Raw genomic sequence first — 22,860 nt, forward strand, 5'->3', positions numbered from 1 at the left:
CGGCAGGTACAAGAAGTCAAGGCGATGGCGGTGAAGAAGAAAATATATAATTTAAACATAGAAAATATATAATTTTAACTATGGGGGTGTAATGAATTGTAAGTTGGTTAACTCAACCAAAATGCAGCTCTTAAGCAAAACATTCAAACTCATTGAGACCAGTACGCTAATTAAGTCCCGGGCAAGAGTTAATCAAATTTTCTATACAACTAATAGAAACCGAAATCCAACTAATGGGGGAGGGAGATTCGAACTCAGGGTGTCATTCAACATTGAGAAGGTATCACTAGACTAAGCGCTTATGGGATTGAAATTTAATACCGAATCCAACGTCTGGTTACGAATTTGTAACATTTCTTTATTTCTAGGGTTTAGGTTTCTATCAATTTGGGGGTTCTAGGGTTCGGGTTTATGACAACCAATTTAAAGTTAGGGTTCATATTAGTAAATCACTAGTGCTTAATACCAGCGCGTTGCCGCGGGTTTGAAGTTAAGATGAGATGTTAAAAATGAAAAAATTTCGGTTACAAAATAGAAACAACGATAACAACAATGAATTTGGAAAAGCGTTAACTGGAAAAGGTTAAATTTAGATAATATAAAGATACAAATTATAGTTATCCATTCTATTGTAGCAGTTCTATGTATTTCTAGACCAGGAGGATTACATTCAGTTACAAAAAAAAAGAAATTCTTGGTACAAAGATATAAAAAACATTATAATAACTGAATTTCTTCCAATAACCCCATCTAATATACTTTGTGTTCCAGCTTTTGCATACAAAAAATGAGGAGATGCTGGGGATGCAAAAAATATTGTTGAGTTTTGGGCAAAAAAAGATATGTACAAGTTTTTAAACATTTTAAACATGATTTAATATAGATAAACGAAACACGGTAAACATTCTTGATCAGAGTAGTGAAAGGTGTCTTCAGCCCTTGTTGTCATTAATAAAGCAACCTGAACAAAGAGGAATAGAAATAACATATTTAGACAGGATTTAGTATCACATTTAAATGGTAATGGAGGAAAAGATAAAACAACTTGAAAGCATACTAACCTAATCATTGTTTCCAGTGCTGCTGTGTGGCTTTGCCTGAGCAGGAGATGAATTTTTTTTTAATAACTTGATCTGAACCTCATTACATTCTCTTGGATCAACTTGTGAAATTTTTTCAGATTCACTGATTTGAATGATTATGCAACATTAATATAGTTGTTCACAGAAAGAAGAAAAGATGATTCCTAGTTATAATTCATAGTATTGAAAATGTTTGATATGTAAATTTTAAGAAAGTTGAAGTGAACACATGGGAATTTTTGAAAACATGATGTAAAAATATAGAGAGATTATATTCACACATCCCAAATCACTTCACTCACACTCTTTTAAAATTTTAATATTTTCTACACACCACTAACACTTGATAGAAAAATATTAAAAAATTAAAAAGGTGTGAAAAAAATAACTTAGGGTGTCTGAATATAATCTCCCAAAATATAAACATTATACTTAAGAATAATATGAAATTAGATATCAAACTTTTGTTCACCAGAAATTTAAAGCGCTTTTCTCACAGATTCTCTTTTTCGTTTATAAGATTGATCACTTGATTCAAGTGTTGATAACGATTCAAAAACAAAAGAAAAGGACTAGCAAGGGCGGGAGAAGCAAACAAAGACAACAAAGAAAGAAAACGACTGCCAAAAGCGGGAGAAGCAAAGAAAGGTCCTGTTTCTCTGCCCTCCCACTTCCTATGCACTTTCATCCTCTCCTATTTGTACGATGACGGTTAAATCATATCAACATTTTATATTACTATTACTTTTTGTCTTATTATCGCTATAACAAAATTAATATAAAATATTAATATTGCTTAACCGTGACCGCATAAAATAAAAAATAATGAGAGTGTATGGGAAGTATGGGAAGTGGGAGAGCAGAGATCCCGGGTCCGCAAAGAAAAACAACAAAGAAAAATTGAAAAGAAAACGGAAGAAAGAAGAACAAAAGTAGAGATACTACCTTGTGGTGATGACCGACACGTGGGCGGTTATAAATTTTTATTGTTTGTTGTGCCACAAATCATGTGGCCCGGTTTTAATAACATTTTTTAAATTTTTTTTTTTTGTCTTCCCATCAAATATACATGGGTTTAAAATGTTAAGAAGGTATAAACTTTTTAGGGTTGTACTATCCGCGCACCCATTTTACTTCTTATACATTGTCACAGCCCGTCCTGGAGATACATTTGACGGGAATGTGAAATGACGGATTTATCCTTAGCTGTTATTAAGGTACGTGTGTGTGATATGTTTGAACATTTCATGGTTCCTAAGTTTTTGGAAAATTAATTAAATTGGATTAAAGGTTGATTTAAAATTTGGTATGTATTTTTGTGTGGTTAAGGAATTAAAAGACTTGGAATTTTGGTGGGTTTTGTTGGACCACACAACACACACACGGGTCAACCTCAACCCTTTCCTTCCCCCGTGCTGCCTCTCTCCTCCCTCAGGGTTTTCTCTCACTCTTTAACTCTCGACTTGTACGGACACACTCACCACCAAGCCTACAAGCACGGATCGAAGGTTGTGAAGGTACCATAGTGCTCGTGAGGACTATACGAACTCAACCACACCTATTTCAGGTAAGAAATCTTTCGATTTCACATCGAAATCCCAAGCACCGATTTTGGCACTGTTCATGAACTTTTTGATGGTTGATTTTTAGGACAATCCAAGCTCATAGTGAGCTTAGTGAGGTCTCAAGGAAGCTTGGAGTGCTTCGTTGGAAGGATTTGGACGTCGGGATCACGAGGGTTAAGTTTGGCCGGTTTTACTTGGATTTTTCCGGTGAGATTTAGTTGTTTTTGAAGCTTAAAAGTAGTATATTGTGATTCTACATGTTGAGGGCTTTAAATTGATATATTATACGAAGAAAATGGTTGAGAAACGAAGGAGAACAAGGCATTTGAAAAATGCCCAGAATCCGGCCACCGGAGAAAAACCAGTCCGGCGAACTCGCGAGGAAGAAGGTGCGCGTGGACCCGTGCCTTCCTTGGCGCGTGGGGGCGCGTTCCACAGTAAAAAATTATTTTAAAAATTTGTCGACGTCCGTGACGTCGAGTAGGTCAATGTGGTATATTCATATACCCAAATTGAGCACCGTATGAGAAAGTTATTACGATTATTGGTTAGGTGCTTTAAATAACGTTTTATAGTTTTCACATTTAGGTGAAAATGTGAATTGACGATCCGACCGTTGGATCGTCACCAAACTTTGATACGTTGTAATACATAATATTTGAGGATTATTGGAACTTACGGATTGGGAATCCGAGTTACGGATCTTTCGGAATTGGAGTTATAAGTTCAAAAAATAAAATGTTAACCGTCACTTAGTTTTGGAAATTGACGGAGATCCGACCGTTGGATGGTAATGAAATTTCAGGATGTTGTCCTAGAGATATATTGTGGACTCTGGAAGTTATGGATTTAAAATCTGAGTTGCAGATCTTTCGGATCAATCTACGTAGTGACGTATTTTATATAAGTTATATTCTATTGATATGATTTCTGAGGTTGGATTTGATTATTGTTCTAGGCGGCGATCGTCATGACGCCTTGATGAGTTGTGCTAGGGAGTTGTAGGGCGAACTCCAGGTGAGTGGGCAGTTTTGTTTTCGTATTACCTATATACTATTGAGTTTTCCCAGAAATTGAATTTAAATGAAAGCATGATTTAAAATGCCATGGATAGATTTATATGAAAAGTATGATTTGAAATGCCATGCATAGAAGTATATGAAAAGCATGAATTGATATATGATGTATATATATATATATATATGTGAATTGGTGCTGTGGACGCACAGGTAAGTATAAGGTGAGTTTTATATTATTCATGTGCATTGTTGATGTGTATATTATGGATAGCTCATAACCTGCAATCATGGTGTTAGTGCTTATATTATTCACCACACCGCACGCTCGTCTTGGATCCAAGTAGGTGGATGTCGTACAGACCAAGTGAAGGTTCCGACATGCTAGTCGTATAGATTACTAGATGTGATTCCGACTAGTGGGTGACCTTAGATTATGTGCACAGATGATTGATGAGAGAAGCACTAGAGCGTATTATTACACCATCCATGTCGTACAGACTACTTCAGGTAGTTCCGACTTATCTGCAGTGTAGTGCCGTACAGGTCATCGAGGTGACTCCGGTTGGATTGGATGTTGAGCTATGGAATTAACCGTACAAGACCAACTGCAGGGTCTCCGGTTAATTCAACTTTTCACCTGTTACATTGATGCATCATTTATTTTGTTTTCGAAATTACAACATGGCATACTTTCGGGTTTTAAAGAAAAATTGATGATTCGAGATTTATGGAAAGTATTATGTTATTATACTATTTTCTGGGAAAAGTATACAGGTTTTACAGTGAGGGGTTAGAATTATTTTTGGCGAAATGTTTTTGAAAAGCTTGGTTTTACTGACCCACTCAATTTTGTTTTTCGCCCCTCCAGGTTCTTGATAGCAGAGTTTTGGTGGCCACGAGGAATCCAACGGTATTCTGACAGAAATTACAAAAGTAGGACTCACCCTCGAGGGTTTCCATTTTAATAATTGTATTTTAAAAGCTTCCGAACTGTGTAAATGGTTACGTCACTCTCATGTGACGGCCAACATGCCCTCATTCGGGACGGGGTGTGTCATACATTCTTGATAATTTATATCTGTAAATCTTCTTCAATTCATCCGATCCGACGGACGAAAATTAAGAAGATGTGTGAAAAGGAAAATGAGGTGTGTGGATATCATACCCTAATTTTTATTGTTTGTTATCACAAATTTTTTTTAAATAAATGTACAATGATAAATTATATAAGTACTAAAACTCAGTTCGGTAGCACAATAAAGAACAAAGAAAAAGTCACTTATTATAAATCACATGCTTTGCTTATGTTTGAGCAGCTTCGGGAATCGATGGTTTTCATATCTTGCAAATTCGGACTCTTAACTTCGCTAGCTTTATATACGGATATAATTTATCGATAGAAGTTGGAGCTATATTTTTCATTTACCCTGGTCAAACAAAGCATAAATTTTTAAATTTCTCTTTCGTTCTTTGTTTATTATTTCCTATTTTCTCTACTCTAATTTAAACATCAAATTCATCCAAAAACAAATTTTTTTAATAATTGTTTCCTATTTTCTGCGCTCCAAATTAAACATCAAATTTACCCAAGAACAGAAAATAAGCAAAAATAAGTGGAAAAAGAAAAAGAAAAAGAAAAGAAGAACGACATACTTGAAGTAGAACCAACGTGAAAATGGCAACCCAACAACTGGGAAAAACGAACAACACCGTTTCCTAAAAATACAAAACAGAACCAAATCATGCACCCATAATAATAATGACGACACACAAACGAAAAAAAGACGAATCACCGTTTGCTAAAACGCCTAAGAAAGAAGCAGAAAAAACAAAGGAAAATTTGAGGAAAGAAAGATATAAAAATGAAAGAAAAAGGAAGAAGCCCTCTCAGCAGAAAGTCCCCCGACGATCAACACGTGGAAGACAAAAAGCAGAGCAAAATCAAAAAAATAAAATAACCAAAGGCAAGGTGGAAGACATCGGGACTTCTCACAATTTTTAATATTTGTTTTCCATGCATTCAAAAAAATTTATAATTTTTTATTGTGTTATGTGCCACATACGTGGATTAACTCATTTTTTTAAATATTTGTTGTCAGTTTTTTTATTATTAATTTATCTTTCTTTGTGCCCACACTCTGCAAAGACTCTGCATTCAAATTTTTTTATAATATTTTATTGTGTTCCGTGCCACCTACTGCAGGAGACTCGGCGTGAAAGACAAAAAGCCGAGCAAAATAAAAAAATAAAATAATCAAAAGGCAAAGGAATGGAGACAGGTGGGTTTCTCACAATTTTTAATAATTATTTTGTCCATGCATTCAATTTTTTATAATTTTTTATTGTGTTGTGCGTCAGAAACCATGTGGCCTGATTTAAGTCATATTTTTTAAATAATTTTTTGTCAGTTTTTTAATTAATTATTTTATCTTTCTTTATGCCACAACTCGACGATCATAGACACAACATGGGCAATACAGGTATTTTACTGTGTGAAGCAGGCAGCAAAACGGTATTGGAACGAAAAAATCAAGGGCATTTCCGCCCTTTTACTATTTATGAATAGTGCTAAAACTCAACCGAGTTTTAGTATATATAATTTGTGTATTCAATTTCTTTTAAATTTTTTAGAGCTAAATAGTCATTTCATGTTAAAATACATGAGTGATTTAATAATATATATTTATGTAAAATGTATTTAACAATATGTGGGATACTAATAAAAAAACCCATTACCATCGTCAATCTTCAAACATAGTTCTGTGGTCCAATTACAAATCCATGTTTACTATTCTACAAATCAGGACATGGAGTTAGCGTGGTCATATTGAAGACTAATAATATTCAAAAATTCCAAGCGTCAACTCCACGCTTGTCGGGAAGATTAGACCGCGTCAGTCAACACTGGCACCATACAGCTCTTGGTTGAGTAGAAAATCCTTTCAGAAATTCCAAGCGTAAAGAAAGGATTAGAATCTCTGCACCTCTAAAGTTGTTACTAGCTCCCATATTTATTTGTGACGCATACAAACTGGCAAAAAAAACATATCATACTGCAACTCAAAACCATGACATTTCTTTATATGCTCCTCCTGCTGTCCGCATTCCCATTGATCAAAACGACATCTATATCTTCAAGAAAACAAGCAGAATCGCTCGTCAAATGGAAGGACGGCCTTTTTAATTCATCATCATCATCATTATCGCCACCTTCGCTTCTCAATTCATGGTCCCTCACCAACCTCAACAGCCTCTGCAACTGGACTGCCATTTCCTGCTCCAAAACCAGAATAATCTCCAAAATAGACCTCTCCAATATGCACATTATCGGATCACTGTCCCTTTTCGACTTTCCCTTATTTCCAAATCTCACCCACTTCAATCTAAATGGCAACAGTTTCGGAGGGCGTATACCGTATGCCATTGGAAATCTCTCCAGGCTCATATCTTTGGACTTGGGCAACAACTTTTTTGATCAACAAATTCCCTCTGAGATTGACCAGGTAACAGAGCTTCAGTATCTAAATCTCCGCGACAACAGTCTCTCTGGTACCATCCCTCATCAACTGAGCAATCTCCAAAAGGTATGGTACATGGACCTTGGATTAAACTATTTTAACTATACTGATCAAGATTGGTCAGAATTTGCAGGCATGCCTTCATTGACCTACCTTGATATGTCTACGCAACGTGATAATCTATATCATTCTGAATTCCCAGAATTTATATCTCAATGTCGGAACTTGACGTTCCTCGACTTGTCTCAAAATAATTTGAATGGCCAAATTCCACCTTCGATAGGCCAACTCAGGGAGCTCCAGTACCTTGATCTTTCATACAACTCCTTAAACTCTTCTATCCCTTCTGAGCTTGGTCTTTGTACAAACCTCACCCACTTGTCTCTGGCTTCCAATCAACTCAACGGGGAACTGCCTCTGTCCTTGTCCAATCTGAACAACCTCGTCGAATTGGGTTTGGATAATAACCGATTCTATGGCAGGATTCCACCTTCGATAGGCCAACTCAGGGAGCTCCAGTACCTTGGTCTTTCAAACAACTTCTTAGACTCTTCTATCCCTTCTGAGCTTGGTCTTTGTACAAACCTCACCCACTTGTCCCTGGCTTCCAATAAACTCAACGGGGAACTGCCTCTGTCCTTGTCCGATCTGAACAACCTCGTTGAATTGGGTTTAGATAATAATCTATTTACTGGTCAAATCCTTCCTTCTCTGGTCTCCAATTGGACTAAAATGGTTTCTTTGCAACTTCAGTCCAATGAACTCAGTGGGGAGATTCCGACGGAAGTTGGAAATATGAGCTTTCTGTTTACCCTCAATCTAAGAAGGAACCACTTGACAGGAGTGATCCCTCATACTCTAGGCAACTTAGCTGAGCTTGAGCTGCTCGATTTGTCTCACAACGACTTGAAAGGAGTAATCCCACGGTTTCTAGGATTAAGATTAGAGGTTCTCAATATCTCACACAACCATCTTTCAGGGCAAATCCCATCATTTGTAACCATGTTATTTCTTCGTGCCTTTGATTTTTCTTATAACAACTTGACTGGCCCAATCCCAGGCGTTTTCCAATCGGCACCAGAAAATGCTTTTGTTGGAAACTCTGGCTTGTGTGGGTATGTACAGTGTGTAGACAGTAGATCCACTTGGCCCAACAGAAATTCCGAAAAGAGTAACAAAAGAGTTCTACTTGGTATCCTTGTGCCTGTTTGTGGTTTATTAATGGTTACAACTGTCATTGGTCTTATGTTCCGTAAAAAATCCAGTCTCGTTTTGAACAAAGTCAACACTTCTGAAAACTTTGAGAGTTTGGAGTCAATGATATTGCAAGAGGAAGTAAAGTTTACGTTTGCAGAAGTTGTGAAGGCTGTAGATGACTTTCATGACAAGTACTGCATTGGGACAGGAGGGTTTGGAAGGGTTTACAAGGCAGAGTTGCAATCAGGCCAAGTTGTTGCAGTTAAAAGGCTTAACATGTCAGACTCTAATGATATTCCAGCAATCAATCTCCATAGCTTTCAGAATGAAATCCGAACTTTGACAAGCATCCGGCACCGAAACATCATAAGGCTCTATGGCTTCTGTTCAAGAAAGGGGGGTTGCATATTCCTGCTTTATGAATACTTAGAGAGAGGAAGCCTAGGAAAAGCTTTGTACGGAGTTGAAGGTGTTAATGAACTTGTCTGGGCTACTAGAGTCAAAATTGTGCAAGGACTTGCTCATGCACTTTCTTACTTGCACCATGATTGCTCTCCACCTATTGTGCACCGTGACATAACCGTCAACAATGTATTGCTTGAGTCTGATTTTGAGGTTCGTCTCTCAGATTTCGGAATAGCCAGGTTATTGAGTACTGATTCATCCAACTGGACAGATATTGCTGGTTCATTTGGCTACATAGCACCAGGTAATGTAAACTTAATTTGTACATTTATGGTTCATCTTTTTGCTTATTGGGATATGTTTTAAGGCAGCTAGTTTTGTTTTTATTGATGTGCAGAGCTTGCATACACTATGCGAGTCACGGATAAATGTGATGTATATAGCTTTGGAGTGGTGGCACTCGAAGTCATGATGGGAAGGCACCCAGGGGATATGCTAGAGTCCCAGCTACAAGAATCATCAAAGTCAAGGAGGGACAATGTAGAATTGCTCCTGAAAGATTTGTTAGACCAAAGGTTGGAGCCGCCAACCAATGAATCTGCAAAGGCAGTGGTGCTTGTAGTGACAATGGCCTTGGCCTGTATACGAACACGTCCTGCATCAAGACCCACGATGTTATTTGCGGCACAAAAACTCTCAGCTCAAACCCTGCCTTGCCTTCCCGAACCATTTGGTATGTTGACAATCAACAAGCTAATGGCACTATGAAAAATAAAACAAAAAAAAAAAGAAGACAAGGGCGAATAGCTCAAACTTCCCTTTTGTATTCCTGCCACACACAATTCCATCTAATTTCTCGTGTAATACATCTTCAGTACCGTAATTACTCATCTGTATTATTTGTCGAATGTGGATTAATGTGTGAATTTTCTTAATCGTAATTGCATTAAACCGATAATCCATAATGTGTCACAATAACTCCACAATTAATAAAAAAAATTGAATTATGGATTTGTGTCCTTCCTCTAGTTCAAAGAGCTACCCTAAAAAATTGAACCTACATGGATAATTTTCGCCATGGATTATTTTGAAGGCAAACACATATGGTGTTGTGCTAGGATAGCATCAAATATGAAACCAATAAGCAACAACGGCAAAATATGACAATACAAAAATCCAAATGACACAGGATTTATACTGGTTCGGCGTAAGCCTACGTCCAGTTCCGAGACGGCGAGAAAATTCCACTAATATCAAAAGGAGATTACAAATTGATGTTTTAACTCTCAAACCCAAAGCCCACATACACCCAATAGCTCTCACTCTCACAAAGAAACAAATGGAGAAGATAGAAACATATACCAAATTCCTCCTCTCCCAAAAGCCACAAAATGTAGCACAAATATCTTTGATTGAGTGATCACTAACAAAGGGGGATTACAAACAAATGGGAAGGAGCAGCACTGTTTCAAATGGGAGAGTCGAATGCTCTCTCCTCTGCTCTACTTGCTCTCTTCAGAAAATGAGTTCACACCTTTCCTTTAAATAAAAATCAGCCCCTTTTCTTCTCCTCCTTTCTTCCAGCCGAAAACCAACTAATTATGGCTTTGAAAAAACCACAAAACACGGAACAAAACAAGCCACAAAACAAGGAACAAAACAAGCCACAAAACAAGGAAACATAATCCTCATCATGATGTTCCCTCATCAATTTTCTTTCATTCTTTTGTTTTGTTTCCTAGCCTAATTTGGCCACTATCCAACATATGGAACTACACGTCGAAGTAGATTTGATCTTCCAGGCATTCTTAAACTTTTCCGCTATGTCGAATATAGGTTTGTGCCTTTCCTCTCTAAATCTGCAACAGCCAGAACTGCTTTCACATTCACACTACAGCACAATAGAAGACACTTCGACACGACAATCTGTTAAATTAGCAAATGGGGAAGTGGTGGAATAACACCGTAGTATTGTGAGCAAGTCTCGGGTGTCAAGGCCACGGGGGACGTCCCTGTGGCTTTTCAACAAATTAACCAAACAATGTTGTAAAAACTGACTTTGAGAGTGAGGAACAGTAAAAGGTAGGTGCTTTGGCCCTCCTCCACGCATCATATACCGACGAAAAGAGTACATGTTGTCTATAGATTTCCTCAGGATTGACAAAAATACAGAAGAAAACCACCAGCTAGACAAAATTGACACAAGTCCTCGGCCTGCTCCGCTTCAAGATCATGACGATGATAATGATGATGGTGATGAGCAGTTGTCATCAGGTGCAGCAGGTTGTTGTGCATGATCTTGGTTAGGGTACTCACTACGCATCATCTCTCCTCCAATATGATCAAAGATATTCGCAATCAAGTCCTCATAATCATCTCATTCAACTGTTGTTCTTTGCCCCGTCTCGATCTCATCTGCAACAGAGGCCGCAGCAGCAGCAGCAGGATCAGACAGGAGATCAAACTCTCCCATCAAGGCTTCCAAATTGAATCTCAAAAGATCATCATCATCTTTTCTCTCACTGCCTCTCTATCTGACCCTGCAGTGCAGCAGGGCAGACGCCTAACAAACTGCAAAACCACAATCAACACTTTGAAGAACTCTTCAAAATGAGATAATTTTAATACAGTCCACCACTTCAAACCAAAAAGTGCATACATAGACAAGATGAAACAACAAATATGCCACAAATTGAAGCATGAAAAGGCAAGCATACCTTGCCTGCAGATGATATACTATCGAAGGGAGGAACAGCCCTCCTTGCAATATATACTTCTTGACTTTACATAAATTTGAAGGTCAATATTGTAGAATAACAAACAAGAGTATAAAGCATAGAAGGAAGCGTTGTTCAATTCGACAAGGTAAGACTTTTCTGAAATCTAAAATCACGACCATCATCGTGCACTATCTTAATACCGAAAAAGGTAGGTGCATTGGCCCTCCTTGCAATATATACGTCTTGACTGTACATAAATTTGAAGGTCAATAATGTCGAATAAGAAACTAAAATCACAACATATGAGTGCGATGTTCACCATCATGGTGTACTCTCTTAATACCTGACGTGGAAAACAGGAAATTGATGACCCTTTGCAAATTTTGAATAATTTGATAATTTATATTACTTATTCATCTTAGTGTGTCTCTATGCATGTCAAACGATAACAAACATCAGAAATGCAGTTGAAGGCATTTCTTTCAAATGATCAAAATGACAGTCAAATATGGGCTGTGAGGATTGTCATGCTCTCACAAATGCGACATACATAATATCAGAAACATCAACAGCTACTGAAACTGAAAACCTAAGAGACAGTAGCTTCAAAAACTAGTCCTACATGATGAAGAAATCCACACCAAAAGAAAGTACACAGGAAACAGCATGTGAGCTCTGCATCCTACCTCGTACTTAAAGAGATGCAATTTGTAAAGAAAGAATAAAGTGCTTCAATTTTTTAGAATCACGACCATCCCGTTGAGCAGAGAAATTAAAGAACTAATAGGGAATCGACGTGAAAACGAAGTACTGGTTGTCGACTACCTGACGCCCTCCCCCTCCTCCTTTATCCGGGCTTGGGACCGGTAGCGTAAGATAAACTTACACGGGCGGAGTTAGAAAATCAAAGAACTGTAAAAAGAAAATCAGTTATGGACAAGATGTCAAGACCAATAGAACTGTAAAAGCAAAACAGTCCAAAAACACAACTGAGGACAACAGCGAGAAACTTGCATTGCTGGTCCAAAACAGAACTGACACATCTAATATAGACTAAGGTATGAATACTAAAAAATAAAGAGAGAAAACTTACATTCCACAAAAAATCCATAAAAACAGTGGCAAGAAACATGATAATTGTCCTTATCATCAACAAAACTATCAACACGTTCACAAACTGACACTGAACACTTACACACCATGTTACCATCAAAATTCAAGCACAATACACAGAACCTGCACACGCTCACAAGCCACACATGCAGAGGGAGTAATTCAAAGGAAAAGAAAACATTAATTTGGTTTTCAAATTTAGTATAGTAATTAAAATCATCAACCTTGAAACCTTCTGTCAATTAAAATAAAAAGAAAGTAAGAAACTTGGGTCGAAAAGAAATGAATTATAAAGCATTCAGTGCATTAAAATTGGAAACGATCCTAGAAGCACATGCATACAGATGACTAGGGGAAACGCAGTAGAGACCTGAGGTGCAGCAAAATGAAAGGCAGGCAATGGATCAGACCTATACCAAATTTCTTAATTAACTAATGAACCAAAAGAAATCAAAGCATATATACTAAGAATGGAAATAAAATATATCCTGATCATAACTGTGCTTCTATATGCACGCCATGGAAATTAGACAGCTGCCATCACGTATACATCCCTCTATTGATCATTCACAGAATCGCTCATCCACAAACAGTCTGTCCAGTAATTGAACCCGTCTAACGGTTGGCTGAATTCGTCAATTTGAGGCCACTCCCGGGGCAATTTACCTTCAAGCGTTGTCAACCATTCTTTAATGTCTCCACGCACTGCTTCACCATCTAAAGGATATTCCTCGCCGCCCAAGAATACCGGAGAAGAAGGAACATCACTCATCAGTGGCACATATTCATGACCTGAAATATGAGTGGGAATGGGCATCACATTTCCGTTAATGTAGCTTATGCACCCCTGGTCGTGATTGGTAGTGTCGCCGTCCAAGCATATGGGATAAGAAGGAACATCACTCATCAATATCACACTATCCTGATCAGAGAAATCAGTCGGCTTTGCATTGCCGTTAATGTTGGTTATGCACTCCTGATCCCAATACCTAGTGTCAGTAATCATATTGCTTTCAGTTCCAACAAAAGGCACAACAGCAGGGGTATTGGTGATCACATTCACATTAGAATGTTTTTGTGAACCCGGTTCTTTTCTTGCTCTCTTTCTCTTAATCAGCAGCTTCTCATTCGATACTTCTTTTATTGCCCTCTTAATCGGTGGCTTCTCATTGAAGTCATGAGTTGGACTTGAGGAATTCATCTTGTTTCCGCACCTAGACCTCGGATTCCTTTTAAGTCGCGAAAGAACGACCTTTGGGGCCAGCAACCACATTAGGAAGAAGACTGTACTCTTCTAACAGCCAGCCGCCATTGTTGTTAGAACCCTTGTTGTTATACCTGAAATGCCTTTTATCCCCGATTGGAATTCCGTCCAAACCTAAAACTTTGTCGGAGGATGTTTCGCTCCAAGTGCCTCCGGCTTCGATCTGGCGTTTGCTGCGGCTATCGCTGTCGCTTCTAGAACGCAGCTCATAGAAGAAGAACAAGTCCTGATCGAGTAGGGAATTTCCACCGAATTGCTCCCAAACCACCCAGGGTGGTGTTTGTCCAAAGAGATTGAACTCGTGAACAAACGGGTTGCCTAAGGGCTTTCCGGAGAGGGCTCTATCGCGAAGATAGGAACTGACCAATTCTTGATCAGTAGGATGAAACCGAAAACCCAATGGCATACCGTAATAACCCACCTCCATTGTTAAACGCGATTTCAATTCAATGCAATTCAAAACAAAACAAATGCAGCAGCAAAAACCCTAAATTTTTCTTGGGCACAAAATAAAGAAGAGAAAATAAGCGAGAAATTAAAGATAAGAAAAAGGGAAACCTGGAAGCCAATTTCGCTCGCTCGCCGAGGAGAGCAGCTCGTCGACGTCTCCTCAATCGCCGTCTTCGTCCCCAAACAAGAGCAACTGAAGAGGAATCGATTTCGAGTATTCTGTAATTCAATTCAACCGGAGACTGTTGGAGCACTGAATTCTAGTTCTGGTTCAAATTCGAACGCGCAGAGAGAGCGAGAGAGAGAACGCAGAGAGAGCGAGAGAGAAAGATCTTGAGAGAGAGATCTAGAGAGAGAGAGGATTTGAAATTTAAACGGAAGAAAATATGACCGTTTGGTTTGGGAATTGGATGTTAACGTCGCAAACTTGCAAGGCTCACCGCTTAAGCGCGGGATTACGTGGCATTTTCATATCTACGAAACCCTAAATCCCCAAATTGTGGAATCTGGATTCTCGCCAGATTCTTTTTATGAGGATCCAGAAAATTCATGAATCATATCGATTTATTGTACATCGTGTGGTCAAAAATTATTTTAAATATTTTTATTTAAAATTAAACAAACAGTACTTGACAAAAACTGACTGTATAATATAAGATAAACGAACATAATTTACGGATCCTCAGTATCCTTACCAAAATGATCCGGAGAGGATCCTGTTGGCAAATTGTGAGCCAAATGACTAGAATAACGCAGGAAAAAAAAAAGAATTTCGATTGGGCTGGGTTCCCTTTTTTACTTCTTGGCCTATTTTTTATTCAGCTGGGTTCTTTTGGTTTTCCGGCATTCTATTGGCAATTTTTTTTTAGATTTTTATATTAGATTAATGAACCCAAACATTTAAGGGTGAATGTTGGATTGAAAGTTTCGATTTCGACATGAAAAAGATTTGTTTCGTATTTTTATTAACATAGCATTGCATGATTGACACGAGAAGTCATAGTCACGATGTACTAATGTCATAAAAATTGCTCAATATGGATATATTTCGCAATAGGAAATCGTGACTATGACTTAAACATAAGAAATCATAGGAAATCACGATTTTTTTTATTTCCTATGTCTAACCTACAGTCACGAATTCCTATGATTGACACAAGAAGCCATAATCACAATGTTCACATGGCGCTGCATATACATTTTTCATAGAAGTGACAAGATTTTCTCCCAACTCTAATGCACCTTTATGTTCTTCCTATCCAAAACTATGTTGGAGAAGATTTCATAAGAAACACGTCCAGAATCCGTCATTACCAGATTGATTATTCATGAAACGAAATGTAGAGGTCGAAACAAACAGTGAAAAACTGAGTACTACTGTTCGCTACGACAACAATGTCTGAAAATTGAAACAAAAACTCAAAGTGTGCTGAAAGAAATGACAAGAACAAAAGTAAGTGCAATCAAAAGTATTGGGAACTTCATGTATATTCATATGTATATTGTCTACAGATTTCCTCAAGATTGACAAAAGTACAGAGTAAGACCACCAGCTAGACGAAATAACAAACTGAAAACTATTCTATCCACAACAACAACAAAGCATTTTCCCACTAAGTGGGGTCGGCTATATGAATCCTAGAATGTCATTGCGCTCGGTTCTGTATCACGTCTTCCGTGTAAATAAAAAGACCGAAAACTAATAAACTAACTATGATTAAACCGGAAGTCGGAAAAAAAAAAGCTGAAAGGTAACCGTGCTCATCTGAATTCTTGAACTCTACAAGTAGTATAAAAACAAGAGCTGACGCTAATAGCTTGACAACTTGATTCACGAAAGGCGTGTATACTCCGTGTAAAGTCCTCTTCCTCCTGCTCCGCTTCTAGATGATGATGATGGTGAGCAAGCAAATCAAGAGAAAACGGAGAACCGAGGCCCGTGGCCTTCCTATGTTTCCAACCACAACTGGCAAAATAATGATTTGAACAGGAGGGAACGGGATGATGGTGATGAGCAGAGTAGTGTGATCAGGTTCAGTAGCTTGATGTACATGATCTTGATTTGGGTTTTCATCATCCTCTCCTCCAATATGATTAAAGAATTCAGTGATCAAGTCCTCCTCATCATCCAACTCTCTTTCATCCGTGGTTCTTGGCCCCTCCTCAATCTCGTGATGATGATGACCGAGATGAGTAGTTAGCCGAGGCACAACAGCAGCCTCGTCTGCAGCAGAGGCCGCAACAGCAGAATCAGGCAGAAGCTCAAACTCGTCAATTAAGGATCCTAACAGATCATCATCCCAGCTATCATATGCTTCGGTGGTGCTGCTTGAGGACCCCTCGTGATGAAGTAGATCATCAAGCTCCCTAATCGAGTCCTCCATTGCCAAAAGACCATCATCAAAATCATGAGTCCTCTGCCTCTTGACCGTATCACCCAAAACCGTAACGGCATCATCGGAATCGGAATCGGAATCAGGGAAACGCGGACGCTTGAGAGAAGAGACAGTGGGCCTCAAATCTTGACCCCCCCATCTCCAATTTCTTCACGAAACGCAACACAAACAGACGAAAGCGGTGTGCTTTCTGCGAAAACCAAAACCCTAAGTCGGTAATGTGGAAGACGAAAAAGCAACACTTTCCAAACACGATAAGGGATTTGGGAATTAGGGTTTCTTGTTACAGTGCTAGACAGACAGAAATTAAAGATACCGAGAAATAAAGTAGAAGAAAAGGCAAGAACTGAACCTGGAACTGGGAACAAGTCGTTGATTTCCTTCTCAGAGAAGAGGATGCATTCGTCCCCAAATTTGAATCGAGCTTCCAATTTCAACAACTAGAGAGAGATCAAGCGACAGCGAGAGAGAGAGAGAGCAACAAATTTGAATTGGGCTTCAAATTCGGACGCACACAGAGAGAACGAGCAGAGAGTGAGAGCGAGAGTGAGAGAGCACGAGCAGAGAAAGAGGGCGATCCAGAGATCCAGTGAGAGAGTGGGATGGGGGTTTTGAAATTTAAAGAGAGGAAAATATGACCGTTTGGGAATTTGACCGCTTAAACGCGGGTTTCATCACGTGCCGTTTTCTTTCTGCTCTTTGGCGCCTGCGAGTGGGAAGCCCTCCCCAACCCGGCCCAATTGTGTTCCGAATGACTAAATTACCCTCGAATTACAAATCATGCAGATTCAGGAGCTCGGGGTATTTTAGTCAAACCAAAAACTCAAAAGGATCGCAGAATCGTATCACCGTCTTGGTTACTGAGTTGTTTGTTTGATCCAGTTGTATGTGAGAAGTGTGGCGTTTGGGAGTACTCAATGCGAGTAAGGTGTTCTATAAATTTTTGAAATCGATAGAAGGAGAATTTGTCCACCATCACTCATTTTGAATCATTCTGTAAAAAATTCTATTAAATATATATAAAATAACAAAAACACTCTCAATTTAATAAACAATGAGCCAAAATGATTTGATAAAACTTAAGAATTTTTTTATCATTTAACCTTATTTAATGAAAATTTTACACGAAATGATCAAAATGATTGATGATGGATAAAGTCATAGACCACTTCTATAGATCTTAAATCTCAAGATTCGGAATGATCAGTTATGCTAATTTCAATGACCATTTCGGCTATAAAACTATAATAGACGATAGAAATCAAAAGTGTCAAATTCCTCCTCCGTAATATTTCCACACTCATCTTTATTCTCAACCCATCAAATTTCCTCATCATTAATATACTTTTTAGCCATGATTTTCTAATAATTTAGTCAAAACATTTTCCGAATATCGATTGGACACATGTTTAAGGACTTTGAAACCAAAAAATGGCCACATTTTAATTAGCAAAATATATTTCAAATACAAATAGTATAGAATAGGGCTAGTGTCATATTGGAAATCAAGCACTCACGTCGTTCACCGTTCGAAGCAGAATTTAGAAGAACCAACATTCTTGATCATATGCTAGTTGAGCGCGAACTGCAAAAACCAAAACCAAAACCAAACAATGACGCGAAAAGCATCAGATATGCGATGTTTTTTGTTGTGCTAGGATAGCACCAAACCTTTTTGGAACCAACTCAAGCTAACCCACAAGAAATATATCAAATGAAAATGCAAGAACAAAATATTAAAGACACCAAGATTTAACGAGGTTCCTCAACAGTCAGTGTAACTGGAGTACGTCCTCGGAGCAGTAGGAGCTCACCTAATAATCCACTATCAATCAAATGGGAGTTTACAAAGTGTTGGCAATCTCACAACCCAAATAACCCAATACACCCAATAGCTCTCACACACCACATAAACAAATAGAGAAAGAAATATAATGAATAATTTCTTCTCTATACATGTAACTCAAAGCTATTACAACAATAATTATGATGGATGATTGCTAACCAAAAAGAAGAGCACCTTCTTCTTCTTTTCTGCTCTCAGTTTTCTGCTCTCTGCAACTCTCTTTGCTCTCTCAAAGATGGGCTACTAAAACAGAAAAATGGTGCACACTTCCTCTATCATTCTCACTTCCGTATCCTCACTTCATCAATACAAAAACACCCAATAAAAAACTCAAAAACATCATCATGACCATCAATTTTTCTTTTCAACAAACATAATCATGATGCCTCCTCATCATGATGTCTTTCACCTTTTTTTATTTTGGTTTGTTTATTAGCCGAAAGTTGTTTTGTTTTGTTGTCCACTTGGCCACTTGGCCACAATTCAACAATCTCCACCTTGGCCAAGTTCCGAAAAACGCCATGATAAGCCAACCAACACAATTAACACACAACATCACTCCCAAACACTAGCAAGAGAACAACTCATGCCGAGCCAAATGCTCCAAAACTCCTACTGCTCAACGCCTTCTTTATATAGGCAAAATGTGAGCCAAGTTCAAGCAATGAACAAACTTGGCTACACCAACAACCTTAGTCAACATATCAGCGGGGTTGTCTTTAGTTGGAATCTTCTGGAGAATGATTTCCCCTTCACCAACAATTTCACGAACAAAGTGATAACGCACATCTATGTGCTTGGTCCTCGCATGATGAACCTGATACTTAGCCAAATAAATGGCACTCTGACTATCACAATGTACCTCCACCTGCTTCTGATCAACCCCCAAATCTCTAATCAGCCCATGTATCCAAATGGCCTCCTTTATAGCTTCAGCAACTGCCATATATTCAGCCTCTGTAGTAGACAAGGCAACAGACGACTGCAAAATGGACCTCCAACAAACTGGTCCTTTAGCCATAGTAAACACATAGCCTGTAGTAGACTTCCTTCCATCCAGATCACCTGCATAATCTGAATCAACATAACCAACTGCAAAATGACCAATACCATAGTCATCTCTCTCAAAGCATAAACCAACATCTCGAGTACCATGGAGATACCTCAATATCCACTTAGCTGCTTGCCAATGCTCTTTACCTGGATTATGCATATATCGACTCACCATGCCAACTGCATGAGCAATATCTGGTCTAGAGCATGCCATTGAATACATCAAACTACCAACCAAATTTGCATATGGTATATTTTTCATTTGCAGCTTCTCTTTATCAGTTTTAGGACATTGTAGAGAACTCAATTTAAAATGAGGAGCCAAAGGGGTACTAACCGGTTTGGTTGAATCATGAACTCCAAACTTTCGAATCAACTTCTAAAGGTATTGTCTTTGATTCAAACTGACCAAACCCTTCTCTCTATCTCTAGTGATCTTCATGCCAAGGATCTTCTTCGCTTCACCAAGATCCTTCATCTCAAACTCATTTTTCATTTGCTTCTTCAATTTCTCAATCTCTTCGACATTCTTTGAGGCAATCAACATATCATCAACATATATCAACAAATAAATGAAAGATCCATCTTGCAACTTCTTGAAGTACACACAATGATCATATTGACTTCTAGAATAATTTTGGCCTCTCATAAATTTATCAAACCTCAAATACCATTGCCTTGGAGATTGCTTCAAGCCATATAGTGATTTCTTCAATTTGCAAAACAAGTTCTCCTTCCCTTTCACTATATACCCATCCGGTTGACACATATAGCTCTCTTCATTCAAATCACCATGTAGGAAAGCCGTCTTCACATCAAGTTGCACAAGCTCAAGATCATACTGTGCAACAAGAGCTAACATAATGCGAATTGAGGAGTGCTTCACAACCGGAGAAAAGATTTCATTGTAGTGAATGCCCTCCTTTTGTGCATACCCTTTAGCAACTAATCTTGCTTTGAATCTCAACATTGCTTTTCTCATCAGCATCTTCTTTCTTGGCATACACCCATTTGCAACCGATAGCTTTCTTGCCCTTAGGCAATTTAGCTAACTCCCAAGTCTTGTTCTTCAAGAGAGAATTCATCTCATCACCCATGGCATTGCACCACCTCTTCTTCTCCTCACTCTCAATGGCTTCCTCAAAATTAGATGGAATCTCATCAGTGATAATAGGAAGAGCAAAAGAAACATAGTCACTATACCGAGCTGGCTTGGTAATTTGTCTCTTTCCTCTATTCTTGGCAATAGACTCTTGAGGTGAAACTTCCTCTTCAACTTGAATAGAATCTTCAAGTTCAACTTCTTCAACATCCTCATGGTCTCCAACTTCTTCACTTGTAGTGGCTTCGACATCAGCGGAAATAGGATTTGAAGTACCAGAGGCAACTTTCTCAAGCTCCACATGTTGGACATCTTTCACATTCTTCTCAGAGACTTTGTACATACTTTCTTCATCAAATGTCACATCTCTGCTGATTACAAGTTTTTTCATCTCTGGGCACCACAACCTGTAACCTTTGACACCACTACTAAAACCAAGAAAGATAGCCTTTTTGGCTCTAGGATCAAGTTTATTTTCAGTCACATGAAAATAAGCAGGTGAACCAAAAATACGGATATAGTCATAGTCAGAAGAAGGTTTTCCAATCCATACCTCCATTGGTGTTTTACCCTGAATAGCAGCTGAGGGTAACCGGTTGATGATGTGACATGCATAATTAACCGCCTCTGCCCAAAATGACTTGCTTAAACCCGACTGAGACAACATACATCTAACCTTCTCAAGCAAGGTTCGATTCAATCTTTCTGCAACTCCATTTTGTTGTGGAGTTCCCCGAACACTGAAATGTCTCACAATTCCTTCTTCTTTGCAAACTTTAAAGAAAGGGTCGGATGTGTATTCACCACCATTATCCGATCTCAAAATCTTAATCTTTCTCCCAGTCTGGTTCTCAACCATTTTCTTCCAACCCAAGAAAATGCTCAACACCTCACTCTTGTGCTTCATAGTGTAAACCCAAGACCTTCTTGAATAATCATCAACAAAGGTCACGAACCAATGTCTACCACTCAAAGAGGGAGTCTTTGTAGGACCCCAAACATCTGAATGCACATAATCAAGAATGCCCTTCGTCTGATGTACAGCAGTACCAAACTTCACTCTAGTTTGCTTCCCCAAGACACAATGCTCGCAGAAATCAAGCTTACAAGTCGTGGCACCTTTTAAAAGACCTTGTTTCACAAGCCCTTGTAGAGCTTTCTCACCGGCATGGCCTAATCTCATATGCCACAGTCTAGTAGTATCAGAATCGGATGTGCCCATATTTTCTGAGACTACAGATGCTTCACCTGTCACAGTGCTTCCTTGCAATAGATACAAATGGCCACATCGAGAAGCTTTCATCACAACAAGTGCACCATAAGTAACTTTCAATGTCTGTCCATCTGAATGAAACCTGAAGCCCTTGGATTCCAAAGTACCCAAAGAAATAAGATTTTTCTTCAAATTCGGTACATATCGAACACCTGTCAACTCTTTAACCATGCCATCATGCAACTTCAAACGAACTGTACCAATCCCTTTTGTTGTGTAAGGATTGTCATCTCCCATGAACACAACGCCACCATCAAACTCTTTCAAGCTTGAAAACCAATCCTTGTGAGGAGTCATATGATGAGTACAACCCGTATCCAGCACCCACTTAGTAGCACAATCAAATGATGAGGAAATGGTTAAAGCAAAATCAGAAAAATCTGTTTCAACCTCAGCAACATTAGCTTCAGAATTTTCTTTGCCTTTGGTCTTCAACCTAGGACAATCTTTCTTCCAATGGTTCTTATTATGACAAAAGGCACATTCATCCATTTCCAAAGTTTTTCTACCTTTAGAGTTTACTCTAGGTCGAGACTGTGATTTTTTCCTGCTAGAAGATGATCTCCTCTCCGATGATCTACCTCTAACAAATAAAGCTTCAGAGGTACTATCATGATTTTTATCTCCATGCCTCATTTCATAATTCATCAAGGCATTTGACACATCTTCAAATTTCACAGTTTCTTTACCATGCATAATAGTGGTAACAAAATGCTCATAAGAGTCCGACAAGGAATTCAACAATATTAAGGCCTTATCTTCATCCTCAATATCCTCATCTAAATTTAACAAGTCGGCAATCAACTTATTAAAAGCATCAAGGTGTCTAATCATTTTTGTACCTTCTTTGTATTGGA

At 38.5% G+C, this 22,860-nt stretch overlaps 1 protein-coding gene, 2 long non-coding RNA genes and 1 pseudogene across 3 annotated transcripts; 2 read left to right on the plus strand and 2 right to left on the minus strand.

Annotated features, from left to right (window-relative positions):
* Positions 1-799: 799 nt before the first annotated feature.
* LOC139195236 (uncharacterized) lies at positions 800-2,302 on the minus strand. Its single transcript, XR_011579908.1, has 2 exons — positions 1,062-2,302; positions 800-961 (listed from the first exon to the last, which is right to left on the minus strand). It is a non-coding gene; the product is annotated as an uncharacterized lncRNA (long non-coding RNA).
* A 218-nt stretch (positions 2,303-2,520) lies between these two features.
* On the plus strand, positions 2,521-5,130 carry LOC139195237 (uncharacterized). Its single transcript, XR_011579909.1, has 3 exons — positions 2,521-2,649; positions 2,733-2,854; positions 3,606-5,130. It is a non-coding gene; the product is annotated as an uncharacterized lncRNA (long non-coding RNA).
* Positions 5,131-6,602: 1,472 nt separating this feature from the next.
* On the plus strand, positions 6,603-9,721 carry LOC103401065 (MDIS1-interacting receptor like kinase 2-like). The gene is made up of 2 exons (XM_029098735.2): positions 6,603-9,090; positions 9,184-9,721. The coding sequence occupies exons 1-2, from the start codon at positions 6,735-6,737 to the stop codon at positions 9,552-9,554; spliced, it is 2,727 nt and encodes a 908-aa protein (XP_028954568.1). The 5' UTR covers positions 6,603-6,734; the 3' UTR covers positions 9,555-9,721.
* A 256-nt stretch (positions 9,722-9,977) lies between these two features.
* LOC114823257 (NAC domain-containing protein 55-like) lies at positions 9,978-14,442 on the minus strand (annotated as a pseudogene).
* Between the last annotated feature and the right edge of the window lie 8,418 nt (positions 14,443-22,860).

Source organism: Malus domestica, chromosome 04, assembly GCF_042453785.1.
Source record: "Malus domestica chromosome 04, GDT2T_hap1".
Lineage (NCBI taxonomy): Eukaryota > Viridiplantae > Streptophyta > Magnoliopsida > Rosales > Rosaceae > Malus > Malus domestica.